The following is a 24,127-nucleotide window of genomic DNA, read 5'->3' on the forward strand; positions in this document are numbered from 1 at the left end:
GCAAAATTGGTTCAAAAGGAATAAGAATTTGGATCACCAGGAATAAATGGCAGAAACCCAGAAGGCATTATGCATCATATAATTTAGATACACCGCACAGAATTAGATTGCTTCTAATTCTCAGCAAACTTCAAATATCTTAAAGTCTTTCCATTGTTGCTTTGCTTAAAATGTCTTGGAAAAAAATAAGATACATTGGACAGGCATACACCAAAGACAAACTTTCTGCAGAGAAATCAGTAGATGTGACACAGACCAAGTTGCATACATTAACAGACATTTTATTAAGTTCTCAACAAGAGACTATAACACCAAATTGTTTAGCAGAAATCTGTTCAATTGAGAGACCAAATGGATCCAAGGAAGATGAAAATTAAATACTTAAATTAATCAAAAGGCACTAAGACACCACCTCAAAGCTACCGCCACAGTGGTAATAGGCTAAGGAAGACTGCACTACAGCAAGTTAGCTAATGAGAAAGTCAGCAGTTACAAAGCAAGAAGCAAGTCTCTTACACAAATTTATGGTACAAGTACAATGATCACTGAGTTCAAGATATTTTTGGCTAGGAAAAGGTCAAAATGGCTGAAGGTAAAGCCAAAAGGAAAGGAACAGGTATAGAGAATTCAAGCTATAGAGTTAAACAGATGCTATGGATCAGGCTTCTTCCTCCCAAAGGTTAATTACTGCATTGAGCTACCCGCCCCTGCCTAACAGGGTGCTCAACTACTGGAACTATGTTTAAGGATGCTCAGGGCTCTTGCTATAGTTTAGCACAAACCTCTGAAAATGTATCACATATGGGCTGACTTTGTTGCTAGTCATTCTGAATGAAGAAAAACCCCAAAGCATTCACAAGCAATGGAGTATGAGCTCTGTCAATTATGTCCTATGGACCTTGTGGAATATTCTCAATAGACTATACATCTTTCAGCAGCTGACCTCCAGTTAAAGCTGCAAGGCTCACAAAATAAACAAGCAAGGCAGGATGAAGAAGTAACACAAGTAGGACATCCTAGTAGTTAACCACAATCTGTCTTTTTCCAATTTAGGCTAAATTCTAATGTATCTAATGTGGGATGTAAACATCTACACTGGAGCAAGCTGGGTCTTCTGCTGAACTCAAATACCAAGAAACATGAGGGATGGGGTTGGTTTACTTTCAAAAAGCTTCAGAAGTTATTCTGTTATAAAGGAACATGGCTGAACAGGTAGGAGACAGACTCGCCATTGTGGGTTCTTCTGATGGCTTCTGCAAGGATCATGGAGATGTCAATCACCTACAAAGGCAAGAAATGTACCAGGTTAGTATGCAGGGACAGAGTTTGCTGGTCCATCTGCAGTCTAGAAAGCACCCTTACTAAGAATCTAGCACTCGGGTCTTCCTTTTTCACTATAATTACTTAGAAAGAGTTAAGATGCTAGTAATAATGGGACAAATACAAGATCATCAAAACATTGATGCTGTACATGTAGTCCAGGTATGAGTGTATAGCATCTGAAGAGATGGCTCAGCAATTAAGAGCACTCAATATTCTTCTAGAAGATTAGAGTTCAACTCTCAATACAATTCGTGTAGCTTAAAACCACCTGTATAACTCTAGCTCCAGGGAATCTGATGCCCTCTTTTAGTCCTCTGTAATAACCTGTTCATGTATGTGTGTATGCACACACACTCACACACACACAATAAGTGAATGAATGAATAAAATTAGCCAGGCGGTGGTGTGACATGCCTTTAATCCCAGGAATCAGGAGGCAGAGGCAGGCAGATATCCATGAGTTTAAGGCCAGCCTGGATTACAGAGTGAGTTCTAGGACAGCCATGGCTTCATAGAGAAATGTCTTGAAAAACAAAACAAAAATCCAAAACACAAAACACTAACAACAATGAATACGCCTGTAATCATAGTATTTGGGAGGCTGGGGCAAGAGAACTGCAATGAGTCTTAGGTTGCCCTAGTCAACAATGTGCTCTGTTTAAAAAAAGCAAAAAACAAAATTCACAAAGATGCTGGAGAGATGGCTCATATTTTTAAAAAAGAGTGCTTAAGAACGTTTGCAGAAGACCTGAGTGCTCAGAGGGAAGCTCAAAAACCACCTTTAGCTCCAGGCCCAGGGATTCAATGTCATCTTAAGCCTCTGAAAGTCACACAAGCACACACAGACAAACTAAAAAAATGTAAAAAAGTACACAATGCTGGGTTCCGTCAGGTACACCCTTAATCTTAGCACTCGGGAGGCATAGGTAGGTAGACTTCTGAGTTTTTAAGGGAAGTAGGACCCTACCTTAAAAAAACACAAAACAAAACAACAAACAAACAAAAACAGAAGGAAGCCAGGCCCTTAGCTTCTTGGGAGACTGAAGCAAAATGATTTCAAATCGAGGCCTGCCTGGGCTACAGAGTGAATTCAAGACCAGTCTGGGCAACTTACTGAGAGTATACCTTAAAAAAAATACAAAGAAAGTAGGGCTCTGGGTCCATTCTCAACGCCAAAAGAAAAAAGAACAGAGGATGGCTTCAGAAATCCAGTGGCATAGTCCTTACCTACAGGAGCAAGACTCTGGGTGCCATTCCCAGAACAATAACAGATAAACCCAAAGAAGTTAAGTTTCACTATTCACACATCTGACCTAACATGCTACTACCTGCAAAGCACTGAAGGAAATTTCTTCTGGATTAACCCCATTCACCTGTATTTTGGAGCAGTGTTTCATCTTATCCTCCTGAGGTATGGTATTGGTGACTACTACTGCTTCAAAGCATGCGTTGTTGATGCGGGAAATGGCTGGGCCAGAAAAGATTCCATGAGTCAGGATAGCATAAACTCTGGTAGCTCCAGCTGAGAGAAGTCTAGAGGAAAAAAGCTGATTAAACTGACATGCAACTACAGAATCCGAATTCTAAAGAAGAATATTAGTCTGTCATAGCAGAACAGTAGCTTAAGTAGTTTAAGCACAAACTTATGTTTCACAGGTCTGAAATCTGACAAGGTAGGTTTCATTTTGAAACACTTTTTGCCCAGGTTGATAGTATGTACCATTTTGTGGGTTCACATAAAACACATGTAAGGATAGTGTAGCAAGCATTTTCTTCTAATAAGGTCACTAATTATAACATGAGGATCTTATTCTCAAGATCTCATTATTTAAGCCTAAGTGCCCCCCCAAGGGTAATCTGCAAAACCACACCTGGGGCAAGAAGTCAACATATTAATTTTAGGGGGACACAGTACTGGCCATATCAAGGAGAGAAGTCTGCACTAAGCCTTATTATATTAGCAGAACTTACAAAATTTCCAGGGGTAATCTGCATTCTTTTTCCTTTCTGGCTGGTAAAAAGAGAAATGTCCTTCAATGTTATCTGGAAAACTCCACGATAAAGATATGGTACCACAAGACTAAAAATCTATGACCCTGAGAATAAGCTTAACCAGGAATACTTGCATTTGACTGTGCTTGCTGCCCAGCCTGCTGACCTGAATTTGATCCCTGGGACCCTCAGGGCAGAAGAAGAGAACCATTCCTAAAGTTGTCCTCTGACTTCTACATGCTTGCCATGGCATGTGCATGTATGCACACATACAAAATGAATAAATATATGTAAAGGACATCTATGGATTTCTAACTCATCAAAACAAAAGTCAACAGTGTATAATAATGTAAATATAATTAATGTTGCTGAATTGGATGGTTAAAAGGGCAAATTTAGCATCTAGAAGTTGTTTTGACTATGCTTGAATTTAATGACTTTGGGTTTTATAATGGCAAACATAATATATTTTCAGTAAAAACTAGATGTGGAATTTGGACCCTTCCGTGATCTAGCAACGTGTGATCCAAATACTGACTCACCACAGCTCCCAGTCAGCCACGTCATCACAAGGGAAACAACCCAGTCTGTGGTAGATTATATTACTAAGAAAGGACTTTGGAAGATAGTTTATGTGATAGACTTGACTTTTGATAGTAAGGATATACTTAATATAAAAGCAGTGTCTCTTTATAAAAACTAAAAATCTGAAATGAGGAATACTTATTCACCTGTATGTATTAAAAGATAACATGATCAAAATATCCCAAAGCTATTTACCCGCTCAGTTGTATTTCAAAAGAAAATCAGCAAAGCAGTAGTTAGCTTCTTCCTTCAACTCACTTGTCAGCGGCATGACAGATTGTACCACAAGTGTCAGCCATGTCATCCACAAGAATAGCCACTCTATCCTTCACATCTCCTACTAGCACCATGCGGTCCACTTCATTGGCCTTCTTCCGTTCCTTGTGAATCAAGGCAAAATCCACATTCAGTCGGTCTGCAATGGAGGTCACTCTGTAAGATAGAGGTCCAGAGTTAAAGATGCGTATGTGGCTTCCAATGCTGGAAGTGTAGTTCAGTGGTAGACAACTTTGTCTAGCATGCATGAGGCCCTGGGTTCCATCTCTCTTATCCACTTATACAAAATGGTTTTATTTTTCCTAGTGGAGAATAGTCCTTGAAACTAAAACAGATCCCAGAGCTAAAAGAAAGCAACAATCATTGACATCTCAAAAAACAAACATTACAAACGGGATTTTATGGATTAATGCCTCTGTAATATCAATGGCAGTACAGGAATATCAAACTTATACCATTCATTCTGGGGATGGGGTACACATACCCTTCACCAATCCTGGGAAGCAGTATATGCTAAGGTACATTAGTTTAACAGATTGAAGGCAGAAGGAAAGAGAGATCGTATTAGCTAGTCCCATCATGGAAGACTTGTGATTCTAAAAACAGTGATACGTGAATCTGAAGCTAGGAGTGGAGCAGCGTCCACCCTTTCAATGCATGTCCATACGCTCATCTCTTCCACGATGGTGATGAAACACCACCAATGGTAAATAGCAACTGTACCTGGTCACCAAGCTTGGTATTCCTTCTACAAGTGCTAGAAAGAAAATTAAACCAATTAACCAGACAAACAGGGCATGTTACTACAGCCCAAATCTTAAAGATAATACAAGCCACATTAAAAGCCTGGTTAGAAGACACTGACAATGAGATACAACACATTCACTCAAGGAAAAAGTCACTCAGTGCAAATGACAATAGGCTACCCTACCCTTATGATATGTGCCCACGCACCAGTGTGTAATCTTTGTCACAAAGAAAAAACTCATGCTTCAGACTTAGTGTTTTTAAATGTAACATTGATCAAACTTAAGTACTATGCCCTATTTCTTTTGTGAACAGAATTTTTGCTGAACCTCTGACCATACAAGGTTTGAACCATAACTCTAGGCAATGTTTCTACCCGGATCTAAAGGAACCATACCTTGTGCTCTCTATTACTACTGCTTAGGCATGTAACAGAGGTAACTAATTTACTTCGAATCATGACATCCAAGAAAAATGCATGACCAGTTATCTCAAGTGTTCCAAACTGTTCATGCTCACTGGCCAACACATTCAGTCTCCAACAAAGCAGAAAAGGGTTGGGAAAGTAACATGTACACCCTTGAGTGGAGAGCTACTGTGAAAATTACAACCACACCGGTACCCTTACCTACTCCCCAACCCTGCCAAGACAGAAGTGAGCAACACTCAATTGGAAAATTCTCCATCACTATGAGGTAATTAGAATGAAGAATTACAAACTAATATCAAACTTTAAAAAACCAGTTTGATTATTTCAAATTAATTATTTTCTAAGTTCCTAAGAAAGATGTGAAGATGATGCTTAAGAAGTTAAGATGAAGTGTGTGACCTGCCTATATAGGGATGTCTTTATACTGTCCCCTGAATAAACAACTCAAGTTCCCAGTTTATCAATTCCACTGAAGTTACTGAGATTAAAGAGATGGTTGAGAAAGATTTGAACTTTTTGAATTTTTCATGATTTGTGTCACTTTTGGCAAGTTCTAACTTAGTTTTTTCTACTCATCTGAGCCTTGTAGTCCTTCACTCTACTTCCACAATAAGAATATGGGCCATATTTTTATAAGCAATCCACTAAGGAAATCAAGGCTCTAAGTCTACATTATTTGAGCTATAACTGCTAATCCTTGACAATAAGTTGGATTAAAAAATTTAGGGTCCTGGCTTTAAGTTAAAAACCATACTTTATTTCCCATTCTGCTTAGTAATTTAATCTCAAGGATCAAATGGCCTAACCAACAGCTTTGTAAACCTTACTTACCCATCAATATGGAATTTAAGAATAAACTGATTGCACATGAAATGTCCTATCCTTCCTGATAAAGTTACAGCAGTCTTAACTCTGCAGTACCAAGTTATTGATGTTAATGTAACAGTCATGGCAATGACTACTTAGGGCCCTGTCTATCCTGCCTTTCAAATGACTCAAGCCAGCATAGAGTGAAAACTATATCCAACCCATGTTCTAGTCGCTGGCACATCCAATCTGAAGTTGTGAAAATGGCACGTCGATGGGAGAACCCCATCATAAGGGATATTACCATCTGAAATTTTAGCAGCACATTATTTTTGAAGAATAGTATCACAAACATACCTCTTGGCTCCACCAGCATCAGGTGAGACAATAGTACAGTTTCTCCACTCAGATATATTCTCCCTTATCCACTTTAAGACAGCTGGCTCTGCATATAAATTGTCCACTGGGATATCAAAAAAGCCCTGGAAAAGAAGCTGGGTCAAGCTTAGCTTATTTATTTTATTTTCTTCTCTTCCATTATGAAAGGCTAACATAAAGAAAGTGGATTTACAGATAGGTTTCATCTAAGGTACTTGCTGTCAAGTCTGATTGATGGCCTGAGGATTTTGCTCCCTGGGACTCACACGGGAGAACTGACTACTGAAAGTTCTACATACACATGCTTCCAACACATGTACATCCAAGAACAAAAATCAATCAATCAATGTAATCATAAAAAAAAAGGTTGGTGAGATGGCTCAGCAGGTAAAGGAGCCCAAGTTTGATCTTGAGAACCTACTTGGTAGAAGTCCTGTAAGTTGTTCTCTTACCTCCACATGCAACACAGCATGCATGCATCCGTGTACATATACATGCACGCACACAAAATTTTAAAAGGAACAATTAAGTTAATGGAAAATACCTTACTACAATATTCAAGTATTGGGAAGGTTAAAAATAGTCCCCTTTCCAGGCAAGATCAGCAATATCAGGCCTTAGCTAACCCACACCTAATCACAGGAACAAAAATGAGCCCTGTAAAAAGTCAAGTTCAGCCAAGTACTATGGATTGCCAAGCCAGTATGTTCAGACTCACAATTTATATACACTGTTTTATGCCACTTGGCATTTGTGCTGGCCAAACTGATAAAGCAGTATGGCATATATCATATATATATATATATATATATATATATATATATATATATATATATATAAAAATTTGGTAGCAACTACTTATAACGAATATACAGAATAACCAGAAATCAGGAGATACATATTTTAATTCTAGTTGATACAAACCAGTTGTATTTCTCAATTATTTCTTTTTTTTTTTTGGTTTTTCGAGACAGGGTTTCTCTGTGGTTTTGGAGCCTGTCCTGGAACTAGCTCTTGTAGACCAGGCTGGTCTCAAACTCACAGAGGTTCACCTGCCTCTGCCTCCCAAGTGCGCCATATAAATATAAAGGCGTGCGCCACCACCGCCCAGCTCAATTATTTCTTTTTTTTATAGGATAAGTACACTCCTGTCTCATGCACCTCCTTGTATTGCCAGAAGACTCAAATGGTAAGTGCCGAGAGTTTATACTTTTTGTTTGTTTTGTTTTTCGAGACAGGGTTTCTCTGTAGCTTTGGAGCCTGTCCTGGAACTAGCTCTTATAGACCAGGCTGGCCTTAAACTCAGAGATCTGCTGCCTCTTCCTCCCGAGTGCTGGGATTAAATGTGTTACCACCACCCGGCTGAGAGTTTATACTTTTAAACAGGGTTTATGCTACAGCATAGGCTGGTTTGGAATTCAGTTTCCCTGGCTGGACCTCCAGGAGCTAAGATTATAGATATGTACCACCATTCGTAGCAGAAAGCTTCTTTAGATAGCATAAAATAAATGTGGCAATTGATTTCTCTTGCTCTGGGTTTCTATGAAAAATCTTTAATGCCTGCAGTTCTAATTTAAGACTGTTACTCAAGGGGAATAATCTTCATAACAGCTACCATTGTATCAGCTATACCAGTTTTCAGCCAAGTATATCAGAATTAATATTTTAAAACCATAACAATGAATATATATTATGCTCAGAAGTAACCTGTCCAAGGTTATGAAGTTAATGTGCTAGTATGCCTAAGAAGCATCCAGACTAGTTGTAATCCTAAAGCCTATGTCCTAGCCATAATACTAAACTGTCTTACTAACTTCTAGCTTCAGCTTCCAGTCTCTAGAATGCAGATGTGCACCACCATGCCTGGCCCTCCTCCCACCTTTCTAACTTTCAGTGCTTAGCTTCCTTCCACTGGTACCTGAATTTGAGATGCATGTAGATCCATGGTGATAATATGATCCGCTCCTGCGACAGATAGCATATTTGCAACAAGCTTAGCTGAGATGGGAGCCCGGCTCTGAATAGAAGTAAAGAAAAAAAGAAAAAAGAAAAGCCAAGATGAAAGCAGTTCATTTGCTTGAGAAACATTTACCAAGTACCTATATTGTAAAGACATCAAATCACCAAGAAACTCACGCAGTATGGCCGTTGATCTTGTAGTCTAAACTGGCTTAGAAGTCTTGACCCTGCTGCCTCAGTCTTTTGAGTGCTGGGATTACAGGCATATACAATTTCTGGATGTTTCCCTGCCCACCTGTTTTTTTCTGAGGTTTCTCCCCGTACCCCCATTTTTTCGAGATAGGTGTTTTTCTGCTTAGCCCTGGCTCTCCTAGAACTGGCTCTGTAGACTAGAAAGGCCTCAAACTCGGATATCTACCTAGCTTTGCCTCGCTAGGGCTAGGATTAACCAGATAATAGGATGCCAGGGCACCCATTGCCTTTAATCCCAGTACTTGGGAGGCAGAGGTAGGTGGATCTGTGAGTTCAAGGACAGCCTGGTGTACAAAGTTCCAGGACAGGTTCCAAAGCTACATAGAGAAACCCTACCTCAAAAAACCAAAAAGGAAAAAGATATATAGGTTAGTAGCCGAGCACTTATTTAGCATGTTTGAGTCCCTAGTGTAATATCCAATAGCACAACACACACACACACACACACACACACAAACACAAAAGCATTCTGCTACAAAGGATTGGTGGTTAATCTCCTTTGGGTGGGGGTCTAATTTTTTGAGACAGGGTTTCTCTGCGTAGCCCTGGCTGCCTTAAAATTCACTCTGTAGAGCTAGAGCAGGTTGGCCTTGAACTCAGATTTGCCTGAGCCTGCCTTGGCATCCAGAGTGCTAGGCTTAAAAGCGTTTGTCAACACCACCCAGCTGTTGATTAGTCTTAAAAACAATGAATATCTGTCAGCTGAATGAAAGCTAAAATGACTTAAATAAAATATACAGTATAAATTATATGCCTGTGAGTTCCGGGACAGGCTCCAAAGCTACATAGAAAACCCTGTCTCAAAAAAAAATATATTTTTAAATGCTCTGATATAACTGATAGCAATGTTCCTCTTTACCCTATGTTAAAAAGATTCTGGGGGCTGGAGAAATGGCTCAGTGGTTAAGAACACTGACTGTTCTTCCAAAGGACCTGAGTTCAATTCCCAGCACCCACATGGAAGCTCTTAACTGTCTGTAACTCCAGTTCTGGGAGTTCTGTCATCATCACACAGACATTCATTCAGGTAAAACACCAATATATACAGAATAAAGATAAATAGTTTAAAATAAAAGTCGGGTGGTGGTGGCTCACGCCTTTAATCCCAGCACTTGGGAGGCAGAGGCAGGCGGATCTCTGTGAGTTCGAGACCAGCCTGGTCTACCAGAGCTAGTTCCAGGACAGGCTCCAAAACCACAGAGAAACCCTGTCTCGAAAAACCAAAAAAATAAAAAAAATAAAAAATAAATAAAAAATAAATAAAAAGATTCTGGAGTCGGGTGGCGGCAGTGCACACCTTTAATCCCAGTACTCACAAAACAGAGGCAGGCAGACCTCTGTGAGTTCCAGGCCAGTCTGGTCTACAGAGTGAGTTCCAGGACAGCTAGGGCTGTTACACAGAGAAACCCTGTCTCAAAAAACCAAGATCTGAACTGAAGATACAGCTCAGTGGTAGAATGCTAGCCTAGCATTTAGCTCTAAGTTTGATTACCAACACTATTTTTAAAAAATCCATTCATACCTTATCCTTTTTATCCTGGCGGGCATAAGGGAAACATGGGATGACTGCAGTAACCCGGCTGGCTGAAGCAATCTTGCAAGCATTAATCATGATTAAAAGTTCCATTAGATTGTCATTTATCTCACCACACCCACTCTGAACGATGTAGACATCCTCTCCACGTACACTTTCTCCAATTTCCACACTAAAATAGAAAAAGAGAATGAGCATAAACAAAAGATGTCACAGCATCAATATTCAGGCATGCTATGCATGCCTTATAGCTCCATGCTTCAGACCTAAAGGAGTGCTATAACCAGAAGCAGCTCATTGCCCAGCTCATTCCAGTTCACTATACAAAAATATTTTGAGCTTATGAATGAGACACAGCATGAAAAAAGAAACTTTAAAGTAGAAAGTTGACTTATAGAAGCAATTGCTCATATGGAAAAGCAAAAAAACCCAGGATAGCCAAAACAATCCTGTACAATAAAAGAACTTCTGGAGGCATCACAATCCCTGACTTCAAACTCTATTACAGAACTACAGTACTGAAAACAGCCTGGTACTGGCATAAGAATGGCACTGAATAGAAGACCCAGAAATCAACCCACACATCTTCAAACACCTGATCTTTCTTTCTTTCTTATTTATTTATTTATTTAGTATAAAATATTCTGTCTGTGTTATTTATTTATTTATTTATTTATTTATTTATTTATTTATTTATTTATTTAGTATAAAATATTCTGTCTGCGTGCATGCCTGAAGAGGGCACCAGACCTCATTACAGATGGTTGTGAGCCACCATTTGGTTGCTGGGAATTGAACTCAGGACCTTTAGAAGAGCAGGCAATGCCCTTAACCTCTGAGCCATCTCTCCAGCCCCCCCGAACACCTGGTCTTTGATAAAGAAGCAAAAAATATCAAATGGAAAAAAGAAAGCATATTTAACAAGTCGTGCTGGCACAACTGGATATCAACGTGCAGAAGAATGAAAATAGATCTATCACTATGCACAAAACTCAAGTCCAGATGGATTAAAGACCTCAACATATAAAGCCAGCCACACTGAACCTCATAGAAGAGAAAGTGTGAAGCACACTTGAACGCATTGGCACAGGAGACCACTTCCTAAATATAACTCCAGTAGCACAAACACTGAGAGAAACAATTAATAAATGCGACTTCCTGAAACTGAAAAGCTTCTGTAAAGTAAAGGATGTGGTCAACAAGACAAAACAACAGCCAACAGAATGGGAAAAGATCTTCACTAACCCCACATCAGACAGAGGTTTGATCTCCAAAATATACAAAGAACTCAAGAAATTAGACACCAAAAGATCACATAATCCAATTAAAAAAAATGGAGTAGAGACCTAAACAGAGAACTCTCAACAGAGGAATCTAAATGGCTGAAAGACACTTAAGGATGACAACATCCTTAGTCATCAGAGAGATGCAAATCAAAACAACTCTGAGATTCCATCTTATACCTGTAAGAATGGCCAAAATCAAAAACACTGATGACAACTTATGCTGGAGAAGTTGTGGGGGATAGGGAACACTTCTGCATTGCTGGTGGGAATGCAAGCTGGTACAGCCCCTTTGGATGTCAGTGTGGTGATTTCTCAGAAAATTAGGAAACAACCTTCCTCAAGACCCAGTAATACCACTTTTGGGTATATATCCAAAGGATGCTCAATCATGCCACAAGGACATGTGCTCAACTATGTTCATAGCAGCTTTGTTTGTCATAGCCAGAACCTGGAAACAACCTAAATGTCCCTCGATCGAAGAATGGATAAGAAAAATGTGGTACATTTACACAATAGAGTACTATATAGCAGAAAAAAATAACGACAGCTTGAATTTTATAGGAAAATGGATGGAGCTAGAAAACATTCTTTGAGTGAGGTAATCCACAGAAAGACAATTATCACATGTACTCACTCAGAGGTGATTTTTAAACATAAAGCAAAGAAAGCCAGCCTACAAACCACAATCCCAGAGAACTTAGACAACAATGTGGATACTAAGAGAGACTAAATAGATCTAATTTACATGGGAAGTAGAAAATAAAGACAAGATCTCCTGAGTAAATTGGGAGCATGGGGACCTTGGGGGAGGATTGAAGGGGGAAAGGGAGAGGCAGGGAGGGGAGCAGAGAAAAATGTAGAGCTCAATAAATATCAATAAAAAAATAAAAAAGCAACTGCACCATATAACTTCATATGGTGGCCATCAGATATGGTATCAAATGTGTTCTCAATGGTGACTACTCTAGTCATACATAAGGAAAAGTAAGAATGAGTCACCTCTGTTCTGTACCGATGCTGTATAGAGAAGACAGCATCTTCCCCACCATAGCGACAGTTCAAACATAAATACTCATGCTAAAACTAAGGTACTCTACAAGGAATATGCAATGGTGAATGAAACAGATGCAGGCCCAGATCTCCTTCTGTGCTAACTACTCTGACCTAAGTAGAAAGTCTTGTTTAATAAGAACTTGCAAAGTGGTCTGGGGGGATGAGTTAGTCTAGTCTTTAAGATCATGAATTGCTCTTCCAGGGGACATGACCTCAGAGGGTTCACAATCACTTCTAACTCCAACTCCAGGGGCTCTGACACCTTTGGACAGACACCTGTACTAATATGTACATACTCTTACACAAACACACATGACTACACAAAATAAATATTGGGGCTGAAGAGACTGAGTTCAGTTCCTAGCACCATGTCAGATGGCTTGCAACCAGCTGTTACTCCAGCTCCAGTGGGAACTATATACATGTAGTGTGCACACACATACAGGCAAACACTCACATGCAAAATAAAAATATTTGTAAAGATATTTTTTTGAAAAATCCAAAAGTACATTATTCTATTAAGTAGATTATATTTTACAAAAGAATGAAAAAATTATGCTGATCCTTGGTTTTCTACCAATAAAAACATCTAAAAATAAAGGGGAGGGAGGGATGCTCAATAGATAAACTGCTTGTGCGTGACTCTCATGATCCAAGTTCAATCCCTGGAATCCATGTAAAAGTGGAGTAAGAGAAACCAATTTCACAAAGTTGTCCCTCTGTGTATGTGTGAACACACAAATAACAAACAAAAAACTTGTAATTAAAAATGACAAAACTGGGTTAGTGTTGGTGGTGTGTATCTACAATTCCAGGGTGAAGGACACCAAGGAAGGGTAATGGTGATTTTAAAGGCAGGATAGTTACATAAACAGTAAGAGACCCTGTCTAAAAAAATAATAAAAGGCGCTGGCGAGATGGCTCAGAGGATAAAAAGCACTGGCTGCTCTTCCAGAGGTCCTGAGTTCAATTCCCAGCAACCACATGGTAGCTCACAGCCATCTGTAATGAGGTCTGGTGCCCTCTTCTGTCCTACAGACACACACAGGGACAGAATATTGTATACATAATAAATAAAATTAAAAAAATAAAATAAAAATTTAAAGACTTAAGAGAAAAAGGAAGAAACATCAACAAAACCAAAAGCTAATTTATATGAGAGAGAAAAATCATACCTATTGATAAACCTCTAAGATGGCCAACAGAAACAACTGTGTAGGTAGGGAGGTGGGGAGGATCATCACATGGAAAAATTAAATAAAAAATTAGGCAACAAAATACTAAGCTTAATCTGCGAGAGAATTAATGCTAAATTTACAGTCTTCAAGAAACAGATAAGAAAACAGGTTCCAATTCAATTTTATTGAGGCCAGCATTACTCAGATACTAAAACCAGATAAAGTCAATATAAAAAGAAAACAATTGAAAGGCAGGAGGAGAAAAATATATGTAGTCATGACAGAGCAAATAGAAAAGACCCTTTTATATATCTTGATGTTTATCTGTGTCAATATACTGATTGTTACAATATACCACAGCTTTACAAGAAACTATAGTTGGCATAAAGAATTATATCCAGAAAGTTATAAAACAGAGTAAAAATGTATTGCATATTTTCTCAAATCTACAATTAATACAAAATTCATTTTTGTGACACTGGGAATAAAACTCATTATTTTGTACATGATAGACAAGTGATCCACCACTGAACTATACTCTCTGCTCGCAAAATTCAAATTTATTTTGATTTTTTTTGAGACGAGGAAGGACTCATGTAATTCAGGATGGCCTGCAATTTATTACAGAGCTGAGAATGACTTCAAACTTATGAGTCTCCTGCCACCACCTCCAAACGCAGCACCATGCCTGTTGGTTCAAAATTCAGTCTTGAATTGGTGCACACCTATAATCAAGACACTATGCTGACAGCAGCTTAGGACAGACAGTGAGCTCCAGGTTAGTTTGGGCCACAGTTTGTGATCATGTCTCCAAACAACTAACTAAACAAATAACTAGTAAAAATACCTGCATCATTCTACCTGTGGATATCATGTAAGCATTACTGCATCTCTGAATTAAGGCTGGGGTAAGAGAGGCATAAGAAAATGAAGGGTCTTTTGTGGTCAGTCAGAAGAAGCTACTTTAACTGTGTATTTTCTGAGAAGCTATGGAATGCTACGAGGGAACTTGGGAGAGTTCCAATTTCTGCAGTTAGCCTGAAAATTGCCCAGCTCAGAGTCAGATTTGAGGGTATTTAGTGAAAAGTAATGAAAGCCAAGGCTACATAGTCTGTCTCAAAAAAGGGAGAATAGTTCACCTCCAAGTATTTTCTCCCTAACTTGTCACCTACAGTCTTTATACTCCTTGGATATATCTTTTTTCCTACTTCCTAGCCTCTATACTTCTTCCTGATATCTGGAATGTTCTTAACTATAAATAAATTACCCACTAGGCAGTGGTGGTAGCACATGCATTTAATCCTAGTACTCGGGAGGCAGAGGCAGGTAGATCTGAGTTCCAGGACAGCCAGGACTACAGAAAAATCCTGTTGGGGGGGGGGTGGACACTTACCCATTTTTTAGGTCAGCAATTTACCTTTCCTGGTAGTTTTTATTAACCATTTAGAAGCACTAAGAGAACAGAGCTAAGGATGTAGCTCAATTGGCAGGGCACTGTTTCCCCAGTATTCAGAAGTCTTGGTGTAGATCTGACCTAGGTGTGGGTGCAGCCCCAAATTCCAGGGTGAGGCAGGAACATCAGGCTATATAAGGAATTTGAAGATAGCCTAAAATTGTCTCTAAAACAAAATAAAACCGAGAACTTGTGTATCTCAGTGGTTAAGAGAGGTTGATCTTGCAGGACCTAGGTTCTGTTCTCAGTGCCCACATGGTGGCTCCCAACCATCTCTAAAAACAGTTCTAGGAACCTAGCGCCCTCTTCTGACCTCTGTAGGCATTGTTGGGCATAACATGTGGTGCACAGGCATACATGCAGGCAAACCACTCATTTGTGGAAAATAAAATATAAGAAAAAAAGGTAACATAAAGCTATCAATTACTTATTCTCAATAGATCTTATTTGCATTCTGGATCAAACATACTTAATATAAATTTAGCTGGGTAGGACGACACATACCAGTAAGCAAAAAACTCTGGAAGCTGCAACAGGAGGACTGAGTTAGAGACCAGCCTAAGATACAAATTAAAGATCCTATGTGAAATAGAAAGCAACAACAAAACCGTGGGTCAGTGAGATGGCTCAGCAAGTGACGATACCTGCTGCAGAGCCTGACAACCTGAGTTCAATTCCCCGAACTCCTGTGCAAGAAAAGAACTGACTCCATTGCGCCCCTCAATAAATAAATAAAATGTAATAAAGAGCTGTTAGGTGCGAGCAAGGTAGTCCAGCTCATAAAGGTGCTTGCCAGAAGCCTGATCACTCGAGTTCCATTCCTGAAATCCACATGGTAAAGGAAAGAATAGACTTTCCAAAGTTGTCTTCTGATCCTCACACATAAACAATAAATATGTAACTTTTTATTTTTAAAAACCACACATTTATAACAGAACTGAACACTGACTAGTTCTTCAATATTTAGGAATTAGTATTTTTTAATGTGTGCATATAGTGTGTGTGTGTGTGTGTGTGTGTGTGTGTGTGAGAGAGAGAGAGAGAGAGAGAGAGAGAGAGAGAGAGAGAGAGTTGTGTTTAGGTCAGAGGATGAGAGAGAGAAAGAGAGAGAGAGAGTTGTGTTTAGGTCAGAGGACGAGAGAGAGAGAGAGAGAGAGAGAGAGAGAGAGAGAGAGTTGTGTTTAGGTCAGAGGACGAGAGAGAGAGAGAGAGAGAGAGAGAGAGAGAGAGAGAGAGAGAGTTGTGTTTAGGTCAGAGGACGAGAGAGAGAGAGAGAGAGAGAGAGAGTTGTGTTTAGGTCAGAGGACGAGAGAGAGAGAGAGAGAGAGAGAGAGAGAGAGAGAGAGAGTTGTTGTGTTTAGGTCAGAGGACGAGAGAGAGAGAGAGAGAGAGAGAGAGAGAGAGAGAGTTGTGTTTAGGTCAGAGGACGAGAGAGAGAGAGAGAGAGAGAGAGAGAGAGAGAGAGAGAGAGAGAGAGTTGTGTTTAGGTTAGAGGACGAGAGAGAGAGAGAGAGAGAGAGAGAGAGAGAGAGAGAGAGAGAGAGTTGTGTTTAGGTCAGAGGACAACTTTGGGAATTGGTCCCACCTTCCACCTTGAGACAGTCTTTTAGTTGTATATATATAGGGATGGCTAGCCTGCAAGCTTCCAGGGATTCCTGTCTCTACCTCTACCTCCCATCTTCCCAAAGGAACACTTGTGGGTGCACGCAGCTTTAAGTGGGCTCTGGGGATTCAAACTCAAGCCATGTGTTTATTTTGAGGGTTCTACCACAAAAAGTTAAATAGGGGCTGGAAAGATGGCTCAGTGGTTCTTAACAAGAACCTGAAATGGTTTTCAACATTCAGCCCATCACCTGTAACTCCAGTTTTAGGAAATCAGACACTTCCCTCCCCCCCCACACACATACATACACACACACACACACACACACACACACACACACTTTTTAAAAAGGTTAAATCTGGCTAGTCTCTTAAAAACACACTGTTATTTTATTAATAACTAAATTCTGAAAATATTCTTTAAAGTTCACATAGGTCAGAGAGGTCCAAGGAGGCCTTTCTACAAGAACTACTTGTATGTGTTCCAAATAAGACTTAGAAGGGCATGGCACCATACAGGACTCACTCACTGACCTCATGTTTATGGTCATTGAGCACTTCAAATGTGGCTAAGACAGCATTTAAGGGGCTAAGAGGATCCATCCATAAAGGTCATCCTGGGCTACAAGGAAATTTGAATTAGTTTAGATTACCTGCGACTTTGAAAACAAAACAAAGCAACCAGGTTGACCAAGAACCCTGAGATCAGCCTGCTTTAGCCGCTAGAGTATTGGAATTAAAGGTGTGGTCTTTACTCTCACTTCCTTGAGAGATTAAATTGCCTGATAAAATGCTTTAGTTCTGTGGCCCAGAGGCATTCTAGACCAAGTATTTCCAACAATTGAGCAACTTCAGACCGTTAAACCTGTCCACTCCTCTCGCACATCTCCCCTCTTTGACCCAGATCTCCATTCTCCTGGGAGAAAGAAGGTGGGTGCACTGATTTCCAATAAGGCCAGCTTTGCCCTCTAGGTGTGGTATCAGAGGTCTACCTATGGCTGTTTCAGTAAAGGAATACCATGCGCTCCACACATTCACTTACTACTGTCAGGTTGTTTGATTAGGAGTTAGAGAACAAACAATTTCACAACTGACCCTAGACAGTCTGCTAGGCTTAAATGAGTCTTCAAAGCATTAAAAGCAAGGTGGCTCATTACCTTATCAAGCTGCAAACATGAACCAATGCAAAAAAAAAAAAAAAAAAACCCGTCCAAAATTATTACATTTTTCACGCTATTTTTATCACTGTGTAAATGGCCCATCCATAAAACCTTTGGGAGTTTCTATATGGAAGTCTCTAGAAAGCTGTAAGAAAATAAAAACGTGTTACTTATGCCTCTATCCCTTCAGCTGCCAGAAGCCAAGGAATACAGATAAAGTAAACCTAAACAAACTTTACCAATTATTGGCAAAATTACTATATACTATAGTACTTGGTCCTATAAAACTTAAAACCAAAAAAAGACTTAAAATATCTATCTTAATAAACTTCTCACTTTTGTAACTACAGAATATACTTCAAATTTTTTACTGGGGTAGGGAGTGGAGCTGAGGAGGAACAGGGTTTACTATGTAGCTTAGGCTGGCCTGGAACTACCTCTACTTCTGTAGATCAGACCTGCCTGCCTCTGCCTCTGGAGCGTTAGGTGTGTGCCACTATTGCCTGGTTTCAAATTCTTTCTTTAAAGCAGATGGGTTATTAATTATGAAACCTCATAATCTAGACTTTTCCGGGAGAGAAAACATTTTCTTTGTCAAAATGAAGTCCAGCATTTTGTACAATATATGCCAACAATAAGGGAAAGGGCAAAGATTTCCAAACAAGAATTATTGCGAGTTTAAACATCTAAAAATATATGACAAATATAATAGCATCATTAGGTTAGTCCTTCAGATTTGTGCTCTAGGGAAAGTGACAGTTCAAGAGTCCTTAACTGAGTGTAGTGGCAAACACCTTTACTCTCAGCATGGGTAGGTGCAGGAAGAGATGTGAGTTGGGAGGCAAGCCTGGTCTACATAGTGAGCTTCAGGACTGTCAGAACTAAACAGTGAGACCCCTGTCTCAAAAAAAAAAAAAAAAGAAAGAAAGAAAGAAAGGAAGGAAGGAAGGAAGGAAGGAAGGAAGGAAGGAAGGAAGGAAGGAAGGAAGGAAGGAAGGAAGGAAGGAAGGGAGAGACAGGTGCCCTCTTCTGGAATCTGCAAGTGCCCAAACATGTGACACATGCCCCCCCCCAACACACAAACTTACACATAAATAAAATAAAATCTTTTTAAAAATTATGTTCTAGCCTGGTGTGGTGTCCAATACCTTTAATCCCAGCACTTGGGTGGGAGGCAGAGGCAGGCGGATCTCTGTGAGTTTGAGGCCAGCCTGGTCTACAGAGTGAGTTCCAGGACAGCCAAAACTACAGAGAAACCTTATCTCGAAAAGCCAAAACCTACAACAAAAAACGTTCTGAGGTCAGGCGTGACGGTGCAGGCTTGTTAATTGGACCGAGAAAGCCAAGACCAGCATGGTCTACATAGCAAGTTCTAGCCAGCCAGGTGTGCTCCAGGCTCCCCCACCCACATAAAAAAAAAAAAAAACCACTTAGCAACTCAACACCCAACCTCCACTAACATTTTTGCTTAATAACCAACATTTCAGCCATTTTTCAAAGGCAAACTTAAAGCTAAACCATATTCAGGGCTGGAGAGTCAGTTCAATGGTTAAGAACACAGGCTGCTCTAGCAGAGAATTCCCAGATCCCACAAGGCACTTTACAGCCATCTGTGACCCAGTCCCAGGGATTATAGTGACATTTCATTTGTATTTGAATTAACAAAGTTTACTTGAAGATCAGAGACCCAGTCCCAGGGATTATAGTGACATTTCATTTGTATTTGAATTAACAAAGTTTGCTTGAAGATCAGAGAGTAAAATAGCCCCACTGGTCAGCCTTACAGACCAGAGAGCAGTAACACACACCTTTAATCCCAGTATCCACACCAGTTGCCATAGAAAGCGGGTGATACTTGCCTTTAATCCCAGCCCTAGAGAGGATTATAAAACGGGAACAGACAGCTCTCAGTCTCATTCTGAGATCCTTGAAGGTAAGAGTGGCTGGTTGCTTTGAACACCAATTTCTCTCTGAGTTTTTATTAATCGTGCTTCCCACGTTGCGCCAAATGCCGTATGATAAAGACTCAGAGATTGGGGTTCAACCTAAAGACCAGAAAAGCAAAGCAGTCAGCCACTGGCTCTTACCTCGACCTCAGTCCAACACTGAGTTTTCCTGGAGACTGTGACTGAGAGGTGTTTCCTCCCATTTCTTCAGGCATTTATTTATTAAAATAAAAGGGAAATGCCACTACAAGGGATCTAACCACTCTCCTGACTTTAGCAAGCACTAGGCATGCATGCCAGACATATCTGCAGGCAAAACACCCACACACATAAACTAATAAAACAACAACCTAAACGCCTTATTCAAGTTGCTTTATCAAAATCAGGCAGTAGAAAACTGTGTTCTCTCTTCTCCCATGACCACCAACCCAAATACAACCTCAGGTTCTGCTGTGGTGCAGAATTAACACAAGGACAAAAACCGTCATTTCTTTTCTGAAAACAGGGGAAGACTCAATAACCAAAAGGGTAAAGAAAACCTCTAAAATGAAAAACACTTTTATCCCCTAACTAAACTATCGTTCTCAAAGTCTGAAGCTGTTTTCTTGATGCCCAGGAATAATACCGGTCAGAGGTAACAAGCAGCTTGCACTCCTCTTTTGACTAAGGTATTTATTGCCTGGTTACAGATGCTTATGTTTGCACTAACATTTGCATCACAATTAATAGCCTACTAATCCAGGGGCAGCCATCCATTACAAATGAACTTTAGCTAGGTCTAAAAAATAAATAAATAAAAAATAAAGCTATAGGCAGGCAGTGGGGGCACACGCCTTTAATCCCAGCACTAGAGAGGCAGAGGCAGGTGGATCTCTGCCTGATCTACAAGAGCCAGTTTCAGGGAAGGCTCCGAAGCTACAGAGAAACCCTATTTGAAAAAACAAAAAAGTTATATTTGGAAATCACTTTGAAGATACAAAACATTCATTAAAAAATAAATCTTATGTAATTTAACTGATGATTTAAAAAAAAAATGACCCCTAACAGATGATGTAAGATTGTAGACTGTAGGCGTAGTGATGGCTCCTGCCAGTAATCCCATTACTAAGTAGGCAAAGAGGCAAGACCTGCAGGGGATTCCCCCTCAAAAAGCACCCTAAAAACAAAATCCAAAAAACTCAATGAAAAAAGAATTATGACCTGTGCTCTTATCTACTGTGGGAAAACAAAAAACAGCGCAGGAGACCTAGAACGTTCCACATACGGCTGGAACAGGCACTGAAGTAGGTAACCTCTCACATGATCCAACAGTGCACGTGGACCATGAAATTGGGGCTAGAGAGCGAGTTTTGTTAGTAATTAATATTTGAAAGAGGATCTCCCTATGTGGTCCGACGAGTCCAGAATTAGCCTCAAGCTTGTGGCTGGCCATCCTCCTGCTTCTGCCCAGTGGTGTGATTACAGATTACAGGTGCGTGACACACCTGTACACCAGCGTGCACACCAGCGCTGGACGAGGAGTTTTAAGGCAAAGCATCGAAAACAAAAAACAAAAAACAAACAAAAAAAAACCCGTCAAATTTCAATTCACGTGTAAGTCGTTCCTACATCCCCACGCAAGTAACACCGAGAAGAGGTGTGCCCGTAGCAGCATTGGGAAAAGTCAAAAATTCCAATTCCACAATTTAGCTTTCCCCAAGACTTTCGGGATGACTCAGGCTGAGATGCTGAAGATCAAGGATGCTGAGCTAAAGCACCACTTTATCCTACCGCCTCGATTTAAGTTAAGGATGGTTCCGATTCCGCGACAGACAGATTGCGAAGATAGGAAAAGCCGACGCTTGATAATCGAAGGGAAATGGTAACATGTTCGCATACTCAGAATACCAAACCAGAACGCTCCCATTTCGAATCAAAAAGCTTTCCGACTCTAGGAGAAAGACCACGAGGGGGCTATCAGAACGCGGTAGGTCCTCTGATGTGTAACAGTCAAAGCGCCCCAAAGCGAACCGAATCCAGCCTAGTGGCTCCACAGTGAAGAGACAAGCCACGTGTCCCCATGGCTGAAACTAAGCGTCGGTACCCCTCCAGGAGCTCTGGGGAGGCCATTACCAGCCCCCGTTACATCCTCCATCCCCAACCTTCAAATGTAGCATCTATTCCAGCCCCCTCCATCTTGGCTCCACCTAACCGCGCGGCGAGGATAAACGCGACCCTCCGACGACGAGGTAAAATAACGGAACAGCGCACGGGGCAAGCTAACCTCAGCGGCTCCCTTCTGCCTTCCCTCAGCGCCCCCGAAGTCCCGCGGCAGCTCCATCCCCCAAGGTCCCGCCACCCGGGCAGGTGAGGTGCACTCGTGATGCCAATTTCGTCCTTACCAGGTCTCCTGGTTGCTGAATTTCTTAGTCACCACCTTGCCTAGCTCCAGGCCCAGGCGGTCAGCAATTTTTTGGGATAAGTCCTGGTGGGAGCTCCCGCTGAAGATTTTGATATTCGGCATTTTGGGCAACTACACAGACGCGCTCTTTGCTCAGTGGTTACTGCCGCTGCGGAGACTGGATTCGAAGTCAGCCGGTAGCTTAACACCTAGCGCACCGCGTTCCTACTCCGCCATCTTACATTCCCGCCCAGCGCGCGACTCTAATTATTGAGTGCCGAGGGGGCGGGATCACAAAGGAAGTGTCCCACCCAGCCTTCCAGGATTGGCTGATCCGGAATGAGGGGCGGAGTCTTCCGGTAACGTTGCCGCCCAACTACTCTCTCTGACAATTGGATAGAAGGCGTGAAAGGGCAGAGGCTAAGAAGTAGCCCCGCCTCCTGCTAGCACCGTGTTAGGGCAATGCTAGCTGGAAAGCGTGGAGCAGGTTCTCTGGGTGTGAAAAGCTGTAGGTGGAGGAATTTCACAGACCCGTAGGGCTAGTTCTCCGCCCCCCCCCTAAAATGGGAAATCATCCCCATTGTTTCTTTTGTTTCAGATCGAGAAACCAAATCCATCCCTGGTACGCATTTTCCTTTAAATATATCTGTCTTAGCGGGGATGGTAGTCATGTGAGTGTGCAGGTTTCTGATCCGGATTTTTATCTCGTTGTAAGTATGGGGTTAAATTAAAGCACTTTTACATCACAAAGACAGCCTTAACGCAGGCGCATACCACCCAAAGGACTTGTTTACCAGCTCTAATTACCAAGTGTGGTTTTTACCTGAAGGGCAAGTCCCAGGGGAAAATGACTGCAGACAACTCAGCTTGGAACAATGCAGGAGAAAGTTTCATTTTCTTTCTGAGGCTGGAGTCTAGTATGTTTAGTCAGAGAAGGAGTGTGGCTTTCCCCCAATATATAGGTGATAAAATTCTGGTTACCTAATGCTTGGAAGAAGAAAAATTAAAATATTATCCATGAAGAACCCCGACAGAATCAGCAAAGCGTTTAGGTCTGTTTGCCACAATGACTAGGTAGTGTTGCTAATGTGACCTTTTGCATGCTTTTATTACTTCTATGATGATAACTTTCTAACTGGACCAAAGCAAACCTTTATTTTATTTTCTAATTAATTTTTTTTTAATTTTATGTACATTGGCATGAGGGCTTCAGATACCCTGGAACTGATTTTTAAACTCCATTTTCATATTTCAACCATGAATTAGATATAAAAGAAAAATCAACACAGTTTTAGAATCAAAAATGTCATCACTAAGCTAGTGGTGGTGGCACAGACCTTTAATCTCAGAAGGTAGAGGCAGGTAGATCTATCAGTTCTAAGTCAGTCCTGTCTACAAAGTGAGTTCAGGGCAACCAGAAATATATAGTGAGACCCTATGTCAAAACAAAAACAATAAACAAAATAACGACTACCAGGTTTGGTGGTACATGCTTATAATCTTAACACTGAGGAGACTAGGGCTGGAGGATCCCCAAGCCAGCCAGGTACGCATAATGAAACTCTGGTCTGGGCGGTGGTGGCACACATCTTTAATCCCAGCACTCAGGAGGCAGAGGCACGTGGATCTCTGTGAGTTTGAGGCCAGCCTGGTCTACAGAATTCCAGGACAGCTAGGGCTAGCTACAAAGAGAAACACTTTTTTTTGATAAATAGATAAATAAGGTAATTTAGGTAAAATATGCTCTCAGACCTTTAGAGATGGCTAGACATGATTAGTCCATCAG

General features: G+C 40.7%; 1 protein-coding gene across 2 annotated transcripts; it reads right to left on the reverse strand.

The window, feature by feature from the left end:
- Nucleotides 1-22,585, reverse strand: Prps1 (phosphoribosyl pyrophosphate synthetase 1). Of its 2 annotated transcripts, none has more exons than XM_057759247.1 (7): nt 22,343-22,585; nt 10,272-10,455; nt 8,457-8,555; nt 6,518-6,654; nt 4,159-4,332; nt 2,697-2,856; nt 1-1,281 (listed from the first exon to the last, which is right to left on the reverse strand). In XM_057759247.1, the coding sequence occupies exons 1-7, from the start codon at nt 22,462-22,464 to the stop codon at nt 1,189-1,191; spliced, it is 969 nt and encodes a 322-aa protein (XP_057615230.1). In that variant the 5' UTR covers nt 22,465-22,585; the 3' UTR covers nt 1-1,188. The 2 variants fall into 2 exon arrangements, with proteins under 2 accessions (XP_057615230.1, XP_057615231.1); XM_057759248.1 differs by having other exon boundaries at nt 3-1,281; nt 6,518-6,642.
- Nucleotides 22,586-24,127: the final 1,542 nt, after the last annotated feature.

The sequence above is a fragment of the Chionomys nivalis genome, chromosome X, assembly GCF_950005125.1.
Source record: "Chionomys nivalis chromosome X, mChiNiv1.1, whole genome shotgun sequence".
NCBI classification, from domain to species: domain Eukaryota; kingdom Metazoa; phylum Chordata; class Mammalia; order Rodentia; family Cricetidae; genus Chionomys; species Chionomys nivalis.

Bases quoted from the DNA above. Each gene is read 5' to 3' on its own strand.
- Prps1 (XM_057759247.1), bottom strand. From the start codon at position 22,464: ATGCCGAATATCAAAATCTTCAGCGGGAGCTCCCACCAGGACTTATCC. The intron at 8,556-10,271 runs GTATGAATGGAT...ACTTCTATTCAG, and splicing joins GCCAGGATAAAAAGGATAAG to AGCCGGGCTCCCATCTCAGC. The intron at 1,282-2,696 runs GTGAATGGGGTT...TTGCCTTTGTAG, and splicing joins AACACTGCTCCAAAATACAG to GTGATTGACATCTCCATGAT.